Raw genomic sequence first — 22,775 nt, 5'->3', positions numbered from 1 at the left:
CTGCATGCTTCTCATGCAGACAGGAACATTTACTTTCCCATTTTTAAGCTGAACAAGTCACTCAAAGCAGACAGGAGCTCGAACAGCTGAGCTAGAAGAGACTGTCAGTCTCTGACCTTGAGTGGAAATGAGTCTGGCAGCACACTTACCTTTTAAGACAGGAAATAACTGTGTCCTTCCATGGATGCCTTACGCCTGGGGACAGAGATGCTCAGCCTGGCTGGATTTCACCACGCTGCATTCACAGACTGATACCCTACCTCCTCTGGGAAATAAGACCCTCAGCCAATACGTCCACTATCGGCACAGTTCCTCTGTGACTGTCTTGTAACTACTCTTAACACTTAACAATATCTTGTAATTTACAGCCACCTTGCTAGACCCGAGCTTAAGACAGACTTGTATCATGAAAGCAACAGCAGGTTGATGGGTATCTTAGAAGCATAAAAGTTTACTTTGCAGTGAAAACAAATTCAGCCTTATCAATAGATGCACCTCACATTGCTTTGCATGAAGGACGTTGCATCGTTTGACTACTGCTGTTAAAAAATGTACTAATACATGTGAAGTATATGAAACAAGTGCCTTTTGTGCTGGCTGCTACGCAAATTTAGTGCCGCAGTACAAACTGATCCCGATACAAGCCACATTCCCTCCCAATACCACAATCCCTTGTTCACAAACAAGTTCCATCCACTTCCATTAGATTTGTCAAAGATGGTATAGCCCAGGCTTTCATCACTTGCCTATGTTTAAGCACATGAGAAGTCAATGGGATCACTTGATGGTTTGAAGCTGAGCGTCTCTCTCCGTGGGGGGAGCTCTCTGTATAATTTACTAGCGCGTGGGGAACACATTAGTGTCCTACACATGAAAAATGAAATCCAGACCTGACCAAAACTTGGTCCGTTTGGCCATTTGGCTGGATTTCTTCTCTTTTTCTTTGCAAGTGTTTTCCTGAACCCAGGTTTTCTCTGTGAGCAAAGCCCATTGTGAGCTCTGAGTGCAAACATATGGGCTTCAGGATATTTTACCTGTAGTAACATGTTCTGCTTATTTTTAAAGGAATGTGAAAACACTCCTGTGAGAATCAAGTCGAATAATCAGGGCCAGTCTATACAGAGATGAAAATCATTGGGAAGTGAACTACATCTGTGAGCGAGCCTCTGCCATTCCTGCCTGTCCAAACAGATCAATCAGCCCACCGTCATGCTGTTTTACAGTGCTACCACTCGACAGCTTCGTTCACATGCTGCTTTCACCTAAATTGTGCTAATCAGCTGGTCAGATAAAGTTATTACAAAAGTTGGAGAAGTATAAATACACAGCTTCTTCTCTTACCTTCCGCTGAGAAGGAAACCAATAACAACAGCCAGCAGAATGACTCCCACTGTTACAGACACAACAATTATAGGAATCTGGCTCTGGTCGCTGGATGCAGCTACTGCTGAGATGAGAAACAGAAAATGGAGATTAAGGTTAAAATGATAGTCAGCACTCACATGAATCTTTCTAGTGAGGCTGCCAGTGAGGTTTCAAGTCTTACCAGTTTGTTTCTTCTTTTATGGTTTGTGTTTTCCCCCTTTGCTGTCTGTTTCTAGTTTGGAAAGGAAATGGGTGGAAAGAAACCAAGCACACATGCAAAACCAAGCCAAAACCCCAACAAAATCGCAACTCATCACTGAATTCAGAAACCAAAGTGTTGCAGAATGCAGCCTTTGAGTTTGCAAAGTCAAATTTGTCTTTCTGGGTTAGCTGCGTTAGAAATCACAGAGATAAAAGATCAAAACCCAACAGGTTCCCATTTGCAGAAAGAACATTTATGGAATGTTATTAAGAGACATAAGCAAGATCTCTGTGATAAACAGCATTACCTGCACTTCAAGAAGCTATAAACAATTAAAAACTAACTCCTTGTGGCATCTATGTCACGTGGCTAGTAGGTGCCCTCTGTAAAACAGGAATTTTTTAAGACACATGCACTGGTTGGTCTTTTAGTTGGCCAAGGGAAGCAGAACTCTCCTAGCCCATGCCTTATAAAGAGCCCTCCTGCCAAAAGGCAGGAGACAAGTCCTGTGATCAAGATGCCAGCAGAAAGGTCAGGAGAACTGGGGTTTGCCACAGGTTAAGTAAAAGCAGGTAAGCAAGGCCCTGCAGCCTGTAAAATGGAAATGCTAAGACCATTTTTATCTTGTTTATCTGCTTTGCACTGCAGGGGAAGGAGCCCATCTCTCCTCAGCGGTTTGCATGTGGGGTTCCCCAAGCAGAAACCAAAGCCTCCTCACCCTGCCCTCTCCACTGCCAGCTTACTGAGCTCCATATATTTAATCATCCTGAGGTACAAGTCTGGCTTCCTCCCTGCAAAAACAGCTCACCAGCGTAGGCGCTGCTGTTGTGTGGGGAAAAACCTCATTATAGCTCCTACTGTCGTGCCAGCCCCGGATGAAGCTTCATCCACCCCGGGGAGCAGCAGGAATCGATAGTACACTGAAGAAGCCTTTAACTAAATAAGTGAAGTAAAAAGGGGTTCTTAGCACAGGATTAACTTTATGGAGGCTATAAAATAACTGAATATAGTCCCATATTAATTGTTAAAAGAAAAGAAAGACAAAAAGGTATGGCGTTAAACATCGATCTGCAATGGGTTTCCAGTAGCTCTTCGTACGGGAGCTCTCCAGAGCTCAACAATGAGCAGCGTGGACCTGCTACAGCAATGTAAATGATTTCAGAAGGATTGGCTGCGATACATTAAATATTTAATGTTAACTGCTTCAAACCCATGCCATCATCCAGAGATTTTATTAGCCTCACAAATTTATGGAGGCTCCTTAAGATGATGTTTTATTGCTTTTTTGACAAAATAATTAAAAAGAAAAACATTTAAAGGAGAACATTAAGCTGTGACTGGTGTTTTTTTGCACAGCTCGAGGGATGGGGAAATGAGATAAATCCTGCTGTGATCTATGGCAGCTAAAAAGCCTGAATTCAAAAGCTGAGCTGGAACCTTGTTGCCATTTAAAGCCAGGGGGGGACCTGCATTACCCCTCCTCAACTGGGTGACATGTTCTCACTCCTGCCCGGCTGACCAGCTGGATTAGCTCACCAATCCAGCTGAAAACCAGCTTTTGGCAATGTTAGTTTTATCAGGGCTAGACAAGCTCAGTGGCATTTGGAAAGGACAGCAGCAAGTAGATACACCCAGCAACAGACTGACCCAAATAAAAAACTTCCACTGAAAAACGCAGCCCTGGCTGCATTGCAGCACTTTGCAGAATTGCACATGCAGGCAACAGTGTGTAAAAAACCCCCCGAATCTGGAAAAAGAGAGAAGCCCAAAACAAGTAATGGCTTCCCCCTCATTGCATTTCTCAGGCTGTTGTTTCATATTTCTTCCAAGTGTATTAAAAATAACTTTACATAAACCTTGCAAACTGGAAACAAAACCTGTTGTTTGGTCCAAATGATTTTGGAGGCTGTTTTTGATTCTCACAACAGTCACTGAAAGGTTTTTATTTGTGCTTGAATCAAAATAATTTACTTTGGCTCTAAGAAGAGGTTCAGATCTGCACTCCGATGTAGCAGTGAGATTTCGATCTGTGCTTGCTTTCAGATTCACCAGGACGTGCAGGAAAGCAGTGGGAGCCTGGTCACACTCCCAGCACTAATATTGACTTTACATAGGGCCTTGGAAAAAAAAAATTTAAAATCACTTTTTAAAAGGTTTTAAATGTCAAATGGCGCTGCATTTTGCAAGATACTGAGGCTCACATTGCATTTCAATTCTACCAAGCATTTAAACATCCAGTTAAGTCCTGCTTCAGCCAGAGCTCAAGTCCAACACAGGAACAGTTCCCAGCTCCCAAACTGGGGACCATGCAGTAGGTATTCCTCCGACTACACCGGCAGGTCCTTAGTATCAGAGAATTACCTACTCCTCTGCCTTTAAAACGCTAAAAAGACTGGGGTACACGTGTGACTAAATGACTCGAGGGGTTTAAAGATATTACCACATGATGTCCTCAAAATTCCTGATTAACACGCATACTTACATGACAGGCTTTACAGAAGTGCCATTATTTTTGGACCAGGATCATAGGTACTGGTGGCACTGGATCAAATGTGCATATATTTCATGTATTACTTATTAATAGTCTGGAACCCTATTACTCAAATGACTCTAAACTAGAAACTTTCCAACTGCAAGCAAAATTTCCTTAGTATAATATAGAATAATTTTCGGTATAACATAATTTTGTTGCTACTTATAGGGCACAATTAATGGTTAATACAATAAGAAATACATTAAATAGACCATTCTTATTGCATTAATGTTTGCATCGTGATGCAATTTGCACTGTATTAGCTCTATCACTGGCTCCACAGCTACATCTGCACATGTATAATGATTCCTTTAAAATCTATTACAGCTTCAAAGGTAGAATGCATTGAAAAGACAACTTGGCATCTTATTCTCAAAGATGATGAATTTTAAATGAACTGGAGTAATAGTAATCAAAGTATTGACGAATTTAAATTTCCAAGGAAAACATACAGAAAATAGGCTCTTTCCCACAGGAATGAACAGTGTATTTCCACGAGAAAATTTCTCTTTTGTGCAAACAGTATAAAAAATTAATAAATGACAGTTGTACAAACTGAAATAGATAAGACATATTTTCTGAGGGAGGAAATTATCTTTGACACATCTGCAAAAATTTGGTAATCGGGACAAAAAGAATTTCCCCACAGCTGTGCCTGAACACAGGGGAAAGAACAGCTGAGCCTCTATGTGCCTCAGGAGTTTAGCCTACCACAGAATCTGCTCCAGAATCCAGACCTGGATGATCAGATTCATTAAAAAAAAAATAATAAAAAATAATTAAATTCAAGCCCCACAAATTTGTAACAGGCCAAGCAAAAGTCCTGTGCCTGCAGTGCATATTTTTCCCATTTCTGATCACAAGTCAAATTCCGTTCCTCGAGGCTGTGGCATTGGCAGCCAACAGAAACCATCTTTCAACTTGACAGGATCTTACACCAAAAGATGCTAATGCTGGTTCAATTCTTCCCCTTGCAGAGAGGCACCATTTCAGTTTTTTTTCCCCAGAGGCAGATATTTGAGAGAGCTCAGCACCCTCTGCAGATAGCCATTAAGAGGTACAGAGGAGCAGGTATCATCCCCTCTGTCCCTCCTGAGAGGAGGGCCCTTGTCCTCTCTGGCATCAGCTCTCGATTTTTCCAAGCAGGGAACGCTATGAATTTCTGGAGCCTGAAGACGTCCTGACTTCAATTCCCGCCTCACCGTGTGAGTTGAGGAAGCAAGGACAGATGTGTTAGCCTGTCTAGTGCACGGTCATGATGTGCCTGGCGTTTCCAAAGTCAAGAGATGAGGCCAGGACAAGGAAGAGCTCTCTGCAAAGGTATCGATCCCCTGACTCATTACTGGTAACCGTTCCAGAGACATGGGCTGACAGTAATTAAAAGGACTTACACACGGGGCTGGTTTCAAACTCAAATCTTCGGCTGAAGCCACCGTAGCCAGCAGCTGTCCGGGCTCGGATCTGGAAGACATACGCCGAGCCTGGTTTCAAGCCATCTGCCGTAATCGTCGTCTCTTTGGATTTGATGATGGTGTAGCTCGTCTCCTGGTCCTTTTCCCAACCCCCCAGCAAAAAACACAAAGTTGAAACACACAAACAGTGGCTCTTGGAGAAGACAGACTCTTAACAACCCCCACAGCAATGTTACAAAGGATGACTGAAATATGCATTTTTAAGGATCTCTTCCTCAAAACCCCCCTCTGAAGGCCATTTCTGCAGTACAAAATGTGAGATCTGATTTTCTCTTTCATAATCAATGACTGTAGGAGGCATGAAACAGAGCAGAGGGACTTTCCACCCATAAATGACAATACATGGACCAAACTGGCATCTGCAGTAGGAGTAGCTTTCCATTGCTCAGGATGTACACAGCCCAGGACAATGGAAAGGTTCATCCTACAGAGACCAATCCCAAGGCACGGGGAAGAGGAAAGAAGTCCCATCGCCTTAGAAAGGGATTTAAATTTATACCAAAACAACTTCCCAGTAATGTAATTAGGCCTAAAGGAACATAATATATTATATGTTGTACAACTTTATGCTGGCATTTCTAGAACCATGAATTAGACCTTGGGAAGGGGATAATAAACCAAAACTCCAGGAAAATACCTAATTTTGCATTGTTCTTCTGAAGCAACAAACTTGAAGAAAAATTGCTGAAATAAATCTTCATTTACATCAGTTTCTAATGCAAAAGACTTTCACTTCTTTGATTAAAATTTCGCTCAAATGCTTGGTAATTACTCTTAGAATTATTTACTGTAACATATAATCTAGACAAGAGCTCATAAATTAAGGTCTACAAACTTGGAAACTGTTTTTTATTCACCATATCCTCTCAGATCCAAATTATTATGAGGTACACAGGAATTCTTAGTAATTCCCTACCAAGAGTTCTGCATAGCTCTTAGGATCTGCACCGATTTTTCTTTTTAATTTAATGGGCAACTTTCTATAGACAGTAATATGCCTGGATAAGGCCCTGGGAATCTCCAAATGTAGGATTAGAGATTTTCTCTGTAGTTACACAAGACTGTTTTGGAGAAATGTCTGTATATGTGTGTATATATATATGCGCAACTTTTTTTTTCTTATTAAGGAGCGATTTCTCTTAAAGGAATGCGAACTGACAAAAGTCAATTTTCCAAAATATTTAAAATAGATCATTCTCATCCCTTGGAAATGAATGCTGCAAATTGACTCTTATAAAGGGCTGAAAACTGAGAGAATATAAATCACAGTAGCAACAAACAAGGATTAAGGACGACATCCCAAATCTAACTCAATGACTGGTTAAAAAGCAATAAGTGAATATTAGGTCACATCTTTGCTTGTATGTCAACCCCATTAGGTTTTCAATACACTGTTGCCTTCTGCAAACATATAAACACTTGAGCTTTCCTACAGAAAACACTAAGCTTCACTATCAGCCTGAAAGAAATAAATCAAGACAGCATAAACTCGGACTGGCTGTAGCTACCTCCCCGTGAAGGACTTGTACTTGAAGAACTATCTACTGAAGCTATTTCAGAGTAGTTCTGGACCACAAATACAACATTTTAAGCCCTCCCCACACCCCCAACTTGTTTGAAAACAAACTAAATAAAACAAATACATGGATTTTTTTGCTTTAATTATTTGTTCATTATCAAGATTTCTAGAGGCTAATCTTTCCAGGCCACTTCACGGTAAGGATTCAATGCGCCACAACGGTCGTTCAAACAAGCTAATAACAGAATCAGTAATGGATTATTTCCAGCAATAGCATATCCTGACTCTTGCTTTGTGCTTTAATTTTTTTTTTTAAAACCTCAGCCCTATTTAAGCCACTTGCACATCTTGTGCCCTTGCCCAAGCTCCCCCATCTGCAAAAATAATGTTGATTTTATCCTGATGCAGAAGATTTCTGAAATTCTTTCCCCTGTTTGCACGGGCTGCTTGAGCAGGTCCCTCCCGTGGTCAGAGAAAGAAGAGAGGAGGAGAAGGACCCTAGTCCATGTTGAGTGGTTTCACCTGGGTCATGGCCAGAACTAATGGAAGATCTTCCTTAAAACAGAAATACAGAAATTCAACCCCCCAGAAAAGTGAATTGTGACTCAATTTCATCATTTTCATGTAGAAAGCCTGGCTGTTTCAGAAGAAAAAAGAACACCTTACAATCCCAGCTAAGGCAAGAAACTGCTATTCAGTCAACTCTTGCAAACCTGATTTTTGGAAATCTAAGATTTCCAAAGATCTAAGGCTGCATTTCTCAAAAGATGTTATTTAGACAAAGTGCATTTGTTACCATTTTCATTTAAACTGCATTATTTTTGCAGGAACAGAACAAGTCACCATTTGAAATGAAGACTAGGAGAGGCAAGTTTTGTAGGAAGAGAGAGTGTTTTCCATTAGACTGAGAGCAAGAGCTGGAAAAGCCAGGCAAGCTTTTAAGCCAGGATGTCCTTCTTCACATCAGAGCAGATACAGTCTCTCCACAAAATCTTTCTCCTGTCCTTACACCGTGGATGTAAAAATCAAGTGAGAAATTGAAATACCGAAGGCAAGGGATAGCCTAATGTTTCCAGGAGGAGATAGACGCTTGATCCCAAACCCCTCCTATTTTTAACAAATGAGCAAGCTCTATCTTAATGTGATAAGGCCGGAGAGGAATCTGACACACAGATTTAATGTATTTGTTCAAGAGAAGTGGCGCACTAATGGAAAACAACACCCTCATTTCAAGTCTTCCTAATCATTTACTGCAAAATCAATCTGACATTGATTTATGCATAAAATCACTCCATTCCCTTCCATGACTCAAATAATTATAACTAAAAGAAGAGGACAGTAAAGAGAAGGTACTTGGGATGCTCAGCAATCAGTCCGTCACACCTTTTCAAAATATTTGATTTCGTATTCCAGGATGATGCCGTTGGGTCGATCTGGCTCCTGCCAGGAAAGGGAGATGCTATTTTTAGTTATCTTCCCTTTTTTCACACTACTGACTGGAGAAGGTGCTGCAAGACAGGAGAAAAACAGAACAGACAAAACCCATGGTTAGTAAGATGTTCTGCCCCTGCCAAAGTCAAACTCATCAGCGCATCCTCAAATGCTAGGCGATCCTTAGCTACTGCAGATCAGCAGGGTCTGTTTTCACCTTGGTGGTATTTGCCCATTTTTTAACAACTGGACTCGCACAGATTTTCAGCAGCCGAGGATCTGACCAGCATCACCTACCCGAGCAAAGTAACAACATGAATTACCATCAGCAACTTATACATCCACCTTGTCTTTTCAAGCACTTTTCAAACACATCAACCCCACACCTTGCCTTTTCAAATGTGTCGGGGGCTACGTTATCAGTATTACATGTTGATTACATATTGATTGCTTTCAGCTGCTTTGACATTATGTATTTTTCAGAAGACCTTAGATTATGTGGGCTTCTTAACTAATTTTTTTTGTCTTGTACAATAGGTAAAGCCTAGGCATCTTCCAGCCCCCTCCTTCCAGAAGCAAGGAACAGGGTAGCAAGGCCATTACAACCTTTATAATTCAATTGCTCTCCATAAACATCGCTAGTGTGTTACAGCTCACATAGCGATGCTAACTCCTTGCAAATGGCAACTGTAAAGATTTTAATGGCAACCACAGTTTGGAAGTTTGTGGCATGCTTGGGGAAGCTGCAGCATGAAAGCAGCTATACTAGCTCTGCTTATTATTTTAAGATGCTAGCCTGAAAGGTTATCTGCCCTTCACAGCACACATGTGCGCATCAGAAACGGGCTTGATCCTTTGTTTTCAGTCCGATATCTGCAGAGACTTTTCAAGTCGTGGCTGTTGCCACCCCTGCCAGCTCCCTAGCAAAAGTTGCTATGGACAATGCAACCCCAACACCCCAGGTATTTCATGCCAGAGATTAGGAAACAACACTGAGTCAAAAGATGGGATGAAATTCATAGTCTCTAATTTGCAAGGCCAAAAGCAGCTTCTCCAGAGGAAAAACCAGCCCATGCCTGGCCGAGGGCCTTCGACTCACCCTCTGGACATGCCAGCTCTTGGCAAGGATTACAGGGGAGCTGGGGAGATCCATGGCAAAGACTTTTGTGGCTATCTGGGCAACTGAGTGCAAAGAGTAGTAGCAAATGACCACATTTTATCTTCCAAAATGTATTTGGAACTACAAAAAAGAAGACTTCTCCTATATGCAGGACTAGCTAATTATCATCATACTAAAAAATTCCAACCCATTAAGTAAAATAAAGACAACAAACAAATTAATTTTGCCAGGTCTGATCTTCAGCCAAAAAGAGTAAGGGAAGAGCTCCAGACAATTATCCCTAGACTGAAGGTTAGCAGCAAGCCTTCTGTTTTAAAGCAAGCTCCTGCATCTCAGTCTCTTTTTGGCCCCAGTTTTTCTCATTCCTGTTTATTGATCTCTCCCCAACTTGGCTCTTGGAGGATCCTGAAAGGTGTTGACCATTTCCATATTGTTTTCTGCTGGAGAGCTGGCATCAAGCTGCACAGACAACACTCACTTTTTAGCTGTGCATCCACCACTGTGCTCACAAATGGTCCACTGAGCAAGTAAAAACCATCTTGATTTGAATGATGATTATGTTATTTCCGTAGACACTGCACGGTGATCACCAACAATTTTTCATCTGCAAAAGTCACCTTACCCTAAGCTGATGTGCTCCACAGTTTTCTGGGCTATGTGAAGGGAAATAACAACCTAGACTCAAACTTCTAATCTGGTATAGGACTTCCCATTAATTAATCCAGGTGCCTAAATACATGTTGTGCATGCATGTTCACAGCAAGTTGAGTTGTGCATGTGAGATATACGGTCCGTGCACATGTGTATGGTCAAATGTGTTAGCCCAGAGAAGACATAGTGAGTAGTGAACTCCCTTAAAATAGGATAAACTTCCCTTCTAATGCAAAGGGAGCTACATGGTTTTCAGAGGCATCAGAAAACAAGTCTAACTGTGGGGTGGTGGTGCCAAACAAGAGGCAATTCTACAACCCTAGTTAAATAGACAGTACTGATCACTTCTCACCATGAGCCACTCAGATTCTATATATAGGGGATGGAAACACTGAAGTACTCAGAAAAAGGGACCCGTGTCCCTCTGGGACTGTTCTCCAATGCCCCCAAATCCCTGCAATGCCTATCCCAGGCTTGCAGAGCTGGCAGCAGAGGTATGGCAGGATGGAGCATTAAACCTTTTAAAACTCCTATTAGCAAAAGCAAATTTGAGAAGTGCAGTGAAGGGAGACCTCAGCCCTCCTTGGTATCAAATGCCTCTCAGGAAGACAAAACCCATGCAATTCTCAGTGTCGAGATCGCCTGACCAAATAATGGACTTTTCATCCACTTATTGAGGTTTCCTGAAGTGTTTATAGGACTGAGGCTCACAAGTGCTTTAAAAACAAAAGAACAATGCAAGTGCTCCTGAACTCTGCTGTAAAATCTTTCCCTGGGAGGTTCAGGGGAGTTTAGCTCTCCTTCACGTGCATCAGCACAGTACAAGACAAAATGCACCGCCAGCCATCCAAAAGTGCCTGTCAATCTCCCTACTCCCCTAAAACAGAGCACCCTCTTTAAAAAGCAGTGTGTAAAAAGCTTGGCTACTCAACAGCTTCATGGACTTAAATGTCTTGCCACGCAAGTCTCTAACACGTTCAATCGTGGCTCTGCAGAATGCTCTGCTCTACCGGGAAAAGGAGGGAAGATAAGAAAATGAGTAACCCAACTCTCAAAGTAAATTAGAAAAGGAGTAACTGTATCCTTTTTGAATCTCCTTCAAAAGAAGCGTTAAAGTGTAACCATGAGATAAAGGCCAATTAAGTAAATTCAATAAATCCCAGCGGTGCTGGAATGATACGGCAACTACTCTGCGTCCTCAATGCACAGAGATTACGATGCTCTGAACTGAAGGAAGGAAGGTATAAGTATTTTAGAGTTTTCTTTGTCAAAGAAAATGTAATCCAATCCAGGCAAGCGGACAAAGTCTGCAATCATTCCATCTTAAAAGCCTGCAACTGGATACTGTGCTATATGATGTCAGGAAAATAAAAGGATTACTTGAGACTTGCTTTTCAAAGGTCACTGCTTCTGGAAGGGCAGCATCCTCTTAACAGAAAGAGGCCAAGCCATGGAGCACTTCCATTTGGAGTACAACATGTAAAAAAATGAATTCACATCAAGACTCAAGATACATAAAGCTGTAATCTCCCACGTTTCTTATGTAAGCAGGTAGAATTCTTGTTCAAATCCCTGCCTTGACACTACAAAGGGTGGATGTACATTGTGATTGTTCACATGTTGCTTTACAAGTAATCTGCACATATGCATTAATTTCTCAGCAAGACACTCAAAATCAAAGAGGGATATTACAACATTTACATTTATGTTTGCCATTTCTTGAAAACAGCCATGCGTGTGATGAAAGCAAACAGAAGATATAACAAGGTGTGAAATTGCTAATATACATTTTTGCTTTCCTGAGACCAAAATTAATGAGGAAGCTAATAAAAGCACAGAAAACTGATTCTATCTTTTTTTGTTGTTGTTCTAACATTTCTTAAAAAGAATAAGGGGACATACCAAATACGGAAATTAAAGTTTCTGCAGAAGATGCATCATTAGTCACATCTGAATAACTACAGGAGATGTTTTCATGAGGAACAGACGTCTTAGGACATTCTTCCTCTGCACATTTGATAATGACATTAGCACTGAATTAGCCATCTAGGCACCAAACCCAGTATTTACAACATACTGTGCTGTGTCCCACTAACATCTAACATACAATGATGCTTAGTTGAATAAAACATTAATTACATTTTAAGAGAAACTAATGTTATCAGGTGAATGACCACTGCACCAAGATAAAACAAATGATCCAGTTTCTACATCTCATGGTCTATCTAATGCTCCCTCCAGCCCAATTACTTTTGCCTTGATATTTTTCACTCTGGCAGAAACAACATCTAATGGTTTCCCATCTCACCCTTAGCCTGACAGTCAGTGAAGTTTTCCGCTTCTGATAAAAAAAACCACAACAACGAACTAGCCCCCTTCACCCTCAGTGCAAAAGCCAAGCCACCAGCCCAGGACCTTCAATCCAGCTTTAACTTCTGCCAGGAGAGATCCTCACTTGGAGCAACCCAGAGTAGCCCAGGAAGAGATGCTGATTTACATAGGCAAAGGGGCTGGCACCTCTCCTTTCTTTGGCTTTCCAGGTATCTGGGCTTCTGGTCCCTTTCCAAAGACAACTAAGGCATCAAAGAGGAAGATCCTGCTGCTATCATCTCTGTCCTGGCTGCTGTTACGGACATCTATGACATATATGTCTACAGATATAGACATCACCTTTATACAGACATCTGTGTTATGGATTTTCATGTCTTTTTCATGTGTTTGCAATTTCTTTTACTGTGATTACATTCCTATGTGTGCAGACGTTTGGGATCCCACACTTCAGACCTCACAATACACCTTGGGGTTCCTCCTTCCATGTGATGCCAGACTTTTGCAGTCTGAATTTACACCAGAAGATTTAAAAGTCAAATTAATGCTTGTGATTAAATCAATACCTTCATCTGTCATCATATAACCAAATAGTTATGCTACCATTAATGCAGTTATAAAGTCAGGTTTAATTGAAGAAAATGAAACCTGTATCAGAAGAGTAACCACAAGACAAGTAATTCTGGTTCCACTTCAAAAGTCTGGTATACTGCAATTTTTCACTCAGTTTCTAATTAATGACATTATTGAATTTTTTTTCTCAGGCCTTTGGTGACTTCAGAGTTTAGAGCAAGACCTGCATTATTCACCGAGTCACACTAAAGGTATGTGAAATTGCAGGTGGCTTCAAGCAGTAGATTAATTTTAAATAAGATATATACATTAGTTAAAACAGAAACACTGTTTTGAGAAAAAAAAAAAAAAGACTTCACTGTATTATCTCTTTGCATTTCTGTATAGAAACAATACATTTTTAGAAAAGCTCAACACCCAATGGCTCCCCTAAGGGTACTTTTACTGCAGATACTATTCCTGGGTCAGAACTTAGCATTTAAGGCATAATTTGACTTTTGTGCTGCAATTTTCAATATCCCAAAGTGTACCCCAGTTTGCCGGATAATGGGTTTCAAAACTGTTTGTCCCTTGAGGACAAGTAGTTGCAAACCATGCCTGGCTAGTTAGGCAAACAGTTTGGACCTCAATTTGCAGGTGCTTGTTAAGTGCTTCTGAAAACTGAGTCCAGAGAATGAAAGGTTGTTGGACTACATAGCATTAAATGCCATTTCAATTTTATCTGAGAACTTATATTGGATTTCAGTGATGCACAGGCTCTACATAGTGCAAGGGGGTAAATTTTAGCCCCAGGATTAAGTTCAAAGACCTTGCCAAATATTTGCCCAATCCTAAAACATGTTTCATATGTGGAGATAATCTTCTTTCAAATGATTTTTCAAGGTCTCTCTTGAGCAGACGGGGACTTCACCCTGGGCCTTTTCACATATCAAATATCAAAACAAGAACACAGTCTTCAAATTTCCTTGGCAACAAATATATAGTGTTTCTTCACATCTTCTACCTCCCAAGATGAACACCTGAGGTAAATGCCAGGTCTTAGACCAATTTACAGTTTCTGTACCTACCTCCATTTTGAATGCCTCTGAAACCTGAGATGCCTTGATGTGTGCCTTGAAACAAAAGAGGTCACACAAGAGAGAGGAAGCCAATTCAAGCACTCAGCGGCCCCAAAAGAAGGCAAGATCCCGTTTTTGTAACATGAGTCCATGGCTAACCCAAGCAACCAGATTCATCTCATATGAAAAGGGGTGATCTTTCAGGTGGTTCCCACCTCAGTCCCCAAAAGATTATAAATGCAGCTCCTTGAGCTTGACAGCAGGACATGACTTGAAGCCCAAGCTGGTCACAGAGTCAAGGTGCTCCCAGACCTTGCTGCCTCCCAGCTGGACAGAGGTTTGGGTTTGTGCAAGGCGATACCCAAATTGCTGCCTAATACTCTTGGAGAGCCTGTTCTTTCTTTGACAAAGCTTTGCTCAGATACTTTCTCTCTAGACTCCTAATGCTTGGACCTAAGATACCAGAAAAGTACCTTTGCTAAAGGCAAAGAGAGCAGGATGGATGCTGTGGTTTTCTGGACACTACTAACCCGATGCTTTTAATTACCAGCAGCCCCCCTACAGAGAAGTGCTCATGGCTGGAAGATACTAAACAGAAAAAATACTTAAATTCATACTCACATTAGAGAGATAACAAAAGTAATCTGCATGCAATTTGCATTAGCACAGGGATAACGGTTAATATCTTACTTCTGATCTGTGTAATAACTCAGGAGATAGGCCTGGTTGAGATTGGGACTGCAATGTACCAGTGTGGTCTAAGGCTTCAAGATTTACTGTGCCCCAATAGCCTGTTTTTGCTGTAATTCCACTGTGCTAGCACAACTTGGGGGAAGGAGGAGTGCGTGCACGCTAAATTCACCTTTTTTTTAAGCATCTTCCTGGATGAGGTTGCAAGGAGAGAAACAGCAAAGAGAAAAAACAAGGGAAACCAAGTATCTTCTGTTTCACAGCGACTAGCTAACATCAACTGGTCCACCCATAAGGACCTATTGCTTCTTGCCACATATCTTTCAACGAACACTCTATGATATTTAGCTGCTACTATAAAACGGTATTAAAAGAACAAATAGTAAGAGAGTAGTATTACTGCGTGTACAAAAGCACTACTCAAATCCTCATTACATTAACTTGTATTATAAAAATGTATCTATAAAATATACCTCATTAATAAGACTGATTACTGATTATTGATGCATAAGTTATGAAAGCAATAAAATGCATCACTTTAAAGCATTTGTATGCAGACTTTTCCTCTTAATCAAAATACAGTGTTAATTGTAAAAAAGCAGGTCTCAACACCTACTGCTCAAAGGACAGTGGATGCAGCTAACACAAGCTTTGCCATTCACAAAATATTTTGCCTTAGAAAAATACTGCTAAGACTCACTGAAGCGCCTACCTTTGTGGGGGCAACCCAGGCAGGCGTAGCAATGTCTCACCTCTGGCACTCCTTTCTGTATGCCCTGTTGCTGACTGCACAAATATTTCTAAAAATCACTGCTTTTGCCACAAAAAAAAGTAAATAACTTCTAAAAAATTTAGCATAACAAAGCTATGCCATGACACAGCTATCATATGTTGCAGTTGTGACAGGATTACTAGCAGAGCCTAAAGACATCACAGAATCTGGGCACTAAACTATAGAGCCTTTGGCCAAGACTATTTCATCATTAATCATGTGCACACCGCCCCATATACAATAGAGCCCAAATATTTAATGGAATCTATCATATATCACCGCCATCTCCAATGCCGCATAATCTCGGGCAAGACTTTTATAAGCACATGATTTCAAAAAATAAATTGGATTCTTACCATTTGCCTTCTCTTTACGGAGTTGTACAGACATGCTTTCAGCTCCTGGCAATCATAGACATGAGACACATACTTTTAAAGACTGGAAGCTGCCTGCAGGTTCCCACGATTTGCAGGCACAGGGCTTTAGGAAAACATGACCAGATATCACAAGAGAAAATTGCAGGTGATAGGAAACCTCCCTGCCCCTGGCAATCTTAAAAGTTGTAAATGAGAATAATGGCACCAGTGGTGGTTTATCTCCAGACAGCGTGAGCTAACTAGCATGGTCGCCATTGGAAATGCCCATTGTTGGGATGTAGAGAAATGAGAAGTGTCCTGGCACTTCAGTTGTTGAGAATCCTCTGTACTCTGTTATTTTCATTTCTTTTGTGATTTCTGAGAAGACTTATCATAGACAACTGTAGAATACTGAGCACACTCATCTCGAGGGAGGGGAAGTATTACTTGCAGCTTGTTCACTCAACAAACACATTCAATGCCTTATCAGGAACAAAGGTATATGAGAATTTTAAGGACTGTCTATATAATAAAGCTACAAAGGGCACCATGCTCTGTAATGTCAACTGACGTAATTTTTTGCCCTTGAAACCTGAACGCTTGCAAACACTCACCTGTATTTTGCAGGGACTCCAAAGCCAGAGTCACAGACACCGTAATGCAAAATCCCCTTCATAAAGCTACAGACTGTTTAAAAAAAAAAATAATTTAAAAATTGGCCTGGCAAGACTGGCCATGGCCATAATTCACTATTTGGGAAACTTCTTTCCAATTGCCAGGCCTAGTATACATCCATTTGTGCTTATGGCAGCATCAGCCCTGAGTCCTGCACAGACAGTTCCTGTTGTGCTGTAATTTATCCTGATCCCAGGAAGGAAGAGGGAGACATTAAGGCATCATGGTTTGCCCCGGCTCAGGGAAGAGGGCTCTCTCTGCTGTCCCTAGCAGGTGCTTGCACCTGAGGCCAAGGCATACTTGAGATGAAGGGCTGCTGGCGCAGGGAAGAGAGGAGTGAAGGAATATCTTGCTACAGGGTGCAGATCCACAGGGAACTGCAATACATGTTTTTGTTTTTTCTAGGGCCTCTGGAAATCAAGATACTAAGTTTTTCTCAAAGCTGGAGAACAGTTTGTGGTTAAGACCAGAGCCAGATTCCTTCACGCCACAGAAGAGCTGTAATTTCCCTATATTCCATTAGTGGTTTCGTTGTGAAGCCTAAGAATAAATACTATTGACTCACAAGACTCTTATTATAAATTCATTGCTAGCAAGGTGATAAGGACTCCAGCTCTGATCCATCAAAGTGCTTTGGGAAAATGCTTAACTTTAAGCGCTACCACTGCTGTCAGCACTTTGCTGGATCATAGCCACAGGGCTCAGCATTTTGCAGTAGAATCCTCATTATTGAGTGCATTTATCAGGTTAGCTTCCAGCACACTTACCAGTGCCTCTCCTATCATTAGTAACCTAATATCTTATCTGCATTTAAGCAAAAGCTTCCTTTTAAAAACCACACACCATTAAAAAACAAAACAAAACCATAGTTACTGAATAAAATGCATAAAATGTGCGTGTTCCTGCTCCCTGCCATAACCCACCTTCTTAATTCCTATATTGGCTCCTTTCTTCATACAAGACATGCTGCATCCTTCTTCCAGCTGCTGTCAAACTCTAAACCCGGTAAATTCACAGACCATTTTTAAACTGTGTGGGAAATTTCCTTCTCTGCCAAGCCTGCCACTCTGTATGATACACCAATCAGTCTTGCTGATGAATTCTAATATTAAAGCCAAATTACTAAACACTCCAGTAAAATCAGAGGTGGCCAAATAAACTCCTTATGTTTCCACTTGAAGAATAGCTACCGAAGAGGTGCAGCAGGTCAGAGGGAAGAATGAAAAAGTCCTCAACTCCCGTGGTAGCTAGTTTTAGATTTCCTATGGTACTTGGTCCCTCCTGCCACCACTGCTCTTCTCTCATGTCTCTTTCATAAATGGGATAAAAGCACAAGCCCACCACCTTTGACAGGACCCTGAGCTGGCCAGAGCTTTGCAGAACCATGGTCCAGACCTCTTCCATAAGCAAGTTCCCCAATGAAGACCAGAAGGCTTGAAATAAAATTCTTAACAAAACAAACAAACAAACAACAACAAAAAAACAAAAACAAAAACAAACAAAAAACCAAAGAAGTTATATTAGAACAAAAACCTAGAGCAGTAAAACCTCAAAGTGACTAAAGCTGAAATGGAAAGGTTTATATACCTGTGGTTTTATATATATATATATATACACACATATATATATATACACACACACACACACACCCCCCTGTGATCCATAAACCCACTCCCACCCTGTCCTTGGTTTCAGACTGACAGTGGCTTTTATATATCAGGGCAAATGCTGCCCAGGCTATTACTGTTTTTAAGGGAAATGGCAGACAAATAGAAACAAAAATCTAACAGATCTCATCTTTGCTGCCAACCCAGACATCCTGCCCAGTTTTTTGAAACTTAGGTGTGACCATAGGTACCATTTGCCCTAAAATCTCAGGTTCCAAGCATTGAAATGAAGCTAACTAGAAAATTTGGCACAGATCAAAGTGCACTACAGGTGCTTGGGAAAACATCTCTTGATACTACCACGGGAAATTCGGGTACCTTCAGTTTCCTGAGGGGTAACCTTTGCAGTGTGAAACATGGGAGTACACAATGCCCCTTTGGAAGGAAGGAAGAAGAGCTGCAGCTTCAACCCAGGGTGTCCCAGGAGGCAGAGAAGAGATTTATCGGGTCCTCAGGGAGAAAGGGAAAGCACTCGAGGGAGCTGGTGGCTCCCTACTGTGCCCCATTTTGAATGTCAGGAAAAACACAGTACATTTTGAAGGAATCCAAGAAGGAATCGGAGAACAAGCACAAGTTGAGAAAGCTATGAACAGAGACCGAAAGAAGGAGAGCTGTTCAGTTCTGGGGGAAAAGAGACTGAAAGAGAACATGAGTCTCCAAATAAGTAAAAGGCTGCTGTCTCTGGAGCAAGACAAACACAGAATTAAATTCAGGAACAGCTTTCTAAGGAGAAAAATAATGAAGCACCAGGAAAAACCACCCAGTGAACCTGTGGCATCTGTGTCTTTGGAGGTTTTAAAGGAGGTTAGATGAGCACATCATGAGATCCTTCCAGACACATGGCTCTACAAAGGCAGCTGGGCATCATAAGGTGAGTGATAAAAAAACAAAAAGGATCTTGAAAGACAAAGATCTGGGAGACACACATTTCATGCCATTTACCAGCCTGCACGTTTGTGCCAGGAGATGCTAAGGAAAAATCTAAATTGTTGAAAGCAGCTAGTCGCACAAAAGGATGGCACTGGGATAAAAGCAGAAGACCAGAGGAAATAATACTTTGCTTTCCAGCTCTGCCAGAGACTCGTAGCATGACCATGGGCAAGTCACTTCATCTTCCCCTGCTGTTATCTGTGCAATGAAGATAATGATAATTCCTTTATCTATTTTGACTTGAGGGGCAGGAACTAACTATTCAGGTGCTGCCAGCACAATCTTTCCTTTGGCCTGCAGGCACTGCTGTAAGGCAAATAAAGAAAAGAAGGAATACCTGCAAGCATTACTGCTGGCAGCTGGCTTCTTCTATTTAAATCACAAGGAACTTGGCGACACCACACTGAGCTCCAACATGGAACAAAAACCCTATGTGAGTGACAAAAAGGAAAATTATGGGGAAATTTGTGGTAAAGGCTTATTTTCATAATTTAATAACTCTCTCCAACTTCTGTTTCCAACCAGAAGCACTAGTTGTGTGCTTAAAAATGAGCGCTGTGTAAAATTGCTTTGCTGAGGTGGAACTGCAGAGATCACAACCGAGCAACACAAGGCCCGGGATGAACATCAGTGTTTTGAATGGGATAAATGCAGCTGCATATGAAAGCATGGCTCTTGACTCTCCCACCCTGCAGAGGCATTACCTTCCTGCAGGAAGCAAATATAGACTCTCTTCTGACAAAATATGGCAGGCTTTTTCAGTCCAGCTGGTTTCTGAAGGCGTTGAAAATGATTTAGAGTCAAACTCAAGGATACTCCAGAACACTTCTGACATGAAAACCCAATTTACAGACTGTACAGGGACTCTCTAGTCCAATTTTTCCCCTCTGCTGCTGACAGGGTATGTCTTAACCACTTGCCTACTCAGCTGGGTCACCACGGGCTCTGAAGGTCGGGGCAATGCTATGGGAACAGGAAAACAGCCCGAGCATCCGAGGGTGGGATTGCCATCCAGAAGCTAAATGGTCCCAAGAGAGATTTCAGATGTTTTAAATTGTAGCTGCACACGTGATGCATAAATGGACACATCTTTAGCTTCTCCTCAGCATCAGAACTGTGGTCAAACAGGTTTCTGTCTGCAATACACTGCTTAACGCAATCTATACTGGTTGGCTGGTCCTCCTGCGATAGTATTTTTCACTGCTTTGTGGGTATGACTGATCAAAAATTAGGTGAGATATATGCACACAGGACAGAAGAGTGGGAATTTTCTGCCTTTTTGGCTTGTGTTTCCAACAGTGCTGCTCTCTGAAGAGCCAGGGGAAAAAAAAAGTGCCACAAATCCACATTTCAGATCCATACACCTCCCGGCTGCGAAACAAAACCAGTGGCTTCACTATTCATAGATATGGCTAGGAAGAGGCTTATAGGAATCAAGCAACTTACTGCTTTAGAGTAAGCGTTTGTGAAGTTGCACTCTCAAATATATCTTGAGGTTTTGGTGACATAGTCTCATCCAGCATTCCCAAGACCTCATTATAGAAAGATGGAGGTGAGACAAGTCTCACTGCACCCAGATTCCTCTTTTGGTTCACAACCACTATAATAGGCCTACAGATCTGGTTTTGGCAAGTTATTTTTATACTGATCACTCACCTCCTCTCAGCTTTGTAACTGCTAGAAGAGAAAAGGGGATTTCAACATGATCAGTCACCAGGGGTTCCTCCTTCAGAGGAGTTTCTTGGTTCTCTTCTCCAACTTGGACCAGGGGATGTCTTGGATAGACCTAAGCAAGTGCACTACTGCTTCCAACTCTCTCACCTGCATCTTTATTCAGTGTGTGGACTAGACCACCAAAAAGTTTAGTGAGAAAATAAAATACATACACACATGTCTCCATACACGCAATACCTAAAACACTTCCCTGTTTAGTATTATCCTGCACATTTATGACTTGCCCTTGACCAACCTTCATGCTGCAAGTGCTCACCTCATCCAGTGGCTGGCTGAAATTGCACCCTGAAGATGGGTAAAAGTAGTCCAAACAAGGCAGGTGACAGGATGGGCTTACTGCGCACATAATAGCTGCTCACAGGCATTTGCTTGCATCCTTCACAGGTCTGTGACAATGTTAGCTCCCGCTTGCTCTTGAAAAAAAGCAGTTTACAACACCACTGAGGGCTACCCACCCAGTACAGCTGGGAGTTCATTAAGGTTTTCCTTCACACAACAACTTGAGTCATCCACAGGGCTGTCATCTCAAGATCAGACCTGTACAATAGTTTGTCTGCGTGGGGCCAGGGCTCAAGCTAGTTTGGCTGAAGAGCCAGAAATGGAACCCTATGGGTTTCTCCACTATTCTATTCCCCAGGACATTGCCTATCAGGATGACTTTTCTTTCCTTAAATGTGCCCTGCACAAATGTGAGATGATAACAATAAGTGGCATTAAAAATGTGAATGATGAATGCTATGCATCAAGCAGGATGATTAAATAACTATGTGTAGATTCTGGGGTATATTAGCTTCTCCGCCTTTTGACATGATAATTAATCATTCCTAATCTATGGCAGAAACAAATCAGAGACTACCTCCTCTCAAACAATTCAGCTTCTATTCTCCTTCGTTTATTCCCCCCTCTGCCCCGCCTTCTATACAAGGGGAAAGCCCATTAACTAGCCCTAACCATTTTTAATTCATTGGTATTGAAAATGGGATCCTAGCAATGCACATAATTGATCCCGTTTTTACAGGACTGCCTTCCTAGGAGTAGCAAAGGTGAAGGGTTCGCATTATCAAGGTCACTGCAGTGGATGCAAGAATAACACAGACTTAGGTTTGCATCAGGATTCAATTACAGTGAAGAATTCAATGTTGCTAGACTGCCCCCCCAAAAATGAGAAGTACTCTAAGAGCGCTACACACCGTTAAGTGGGCTTAACAAAAAAGAGCAGCATTCAAAACAGTTTAGCTAAAACTCTGTACAAATAAACTGGACTCAACCAGAACATGTTTTATGCTCATTTAACTTGAATTTGCAAATTTATAGGCAGCAGGTAAACCAAGATAATCAATTTTAAATCAATATCCCTAGATTTTAAGGCCAGAAGAGATAATTTAGCCCTCCCACAAAATACCACTGAGTTTTCATCTTCCTTTAAATCAATAATGATTCACCCCTGGGGGCAGATTACCAAACTTCACCATGCAGTGGCTTGCTGGAGTACTGCCCATCTTGCCCTGTGTCCTTAATTACAAAACCACATTTGTATCTACTAGTGATGTCTGCTTGGGTAAAGGAAGGGCACCATTTGAAAAAAGGCATAAACTTGGTTAAAAAAAAGAACATTTTAAGCGATAACTGAACTTTGTTCTAGAAATTAGTACTGAAGACAAAACGTAATAAAAAAAAATTCAATACAACAGTTACTTGC

General features: G+C 41.4%; 1 protein-coding gene across 8 annotated transcripts in view; it reads right to left on the bottom strand.

The window, feature by feature from the left end:
• Positions 1-22,775, bottom strand: part of EPHA5 (EPH receptor A5) — a 200,034-nt gene that overhangs the window by 43,666 nt on the left and 133,593 nt on the right. For 4 of the 8 annotated variants that reach the window (XM_075033393.1, XM_075033431.1, XM_075033412.1 and 1 more), the window contains 3 exons: positions 8,475-8,599; positions 5,492-5,651; positions 1,342-1,447 (listed from right to left, as the gene is read on the bottom strand). In XM_075033393.1, coding sequence (XP_074889494.1) covers positions 1,342-1,447; positions 5,492-5,651; positions 8,475-8,599 — 391 coding nt within the window. The remainder of the gene's footprint in view (positions 1-1,341; positions 1,448-5,491; positions 5,652-8,474; positions 8,600-22,775) is intronic. The other 4 variants (XM_075033403.1, XM_075033420.1, XM_075033441.1 and 1 more) reach the window with 1 other exon arrangement.

This window comes from Buteo buteo, chromosome 1, assembly GCF_964188355.1.
Source record: "Buteo buteo chromosome 1, bButBut1.hap1.1, whole genome shotgun sequence".
NCBI lineage: Eukaryota > Metazoa > Chordata > Aves > Accipitriformes > Accipitridae > Buteo > Buteo buteo.
Note: the sequence above shows the minus strand (reverse complement) of the source record. Positions and strands in the feature narration are given on the sequence as shown.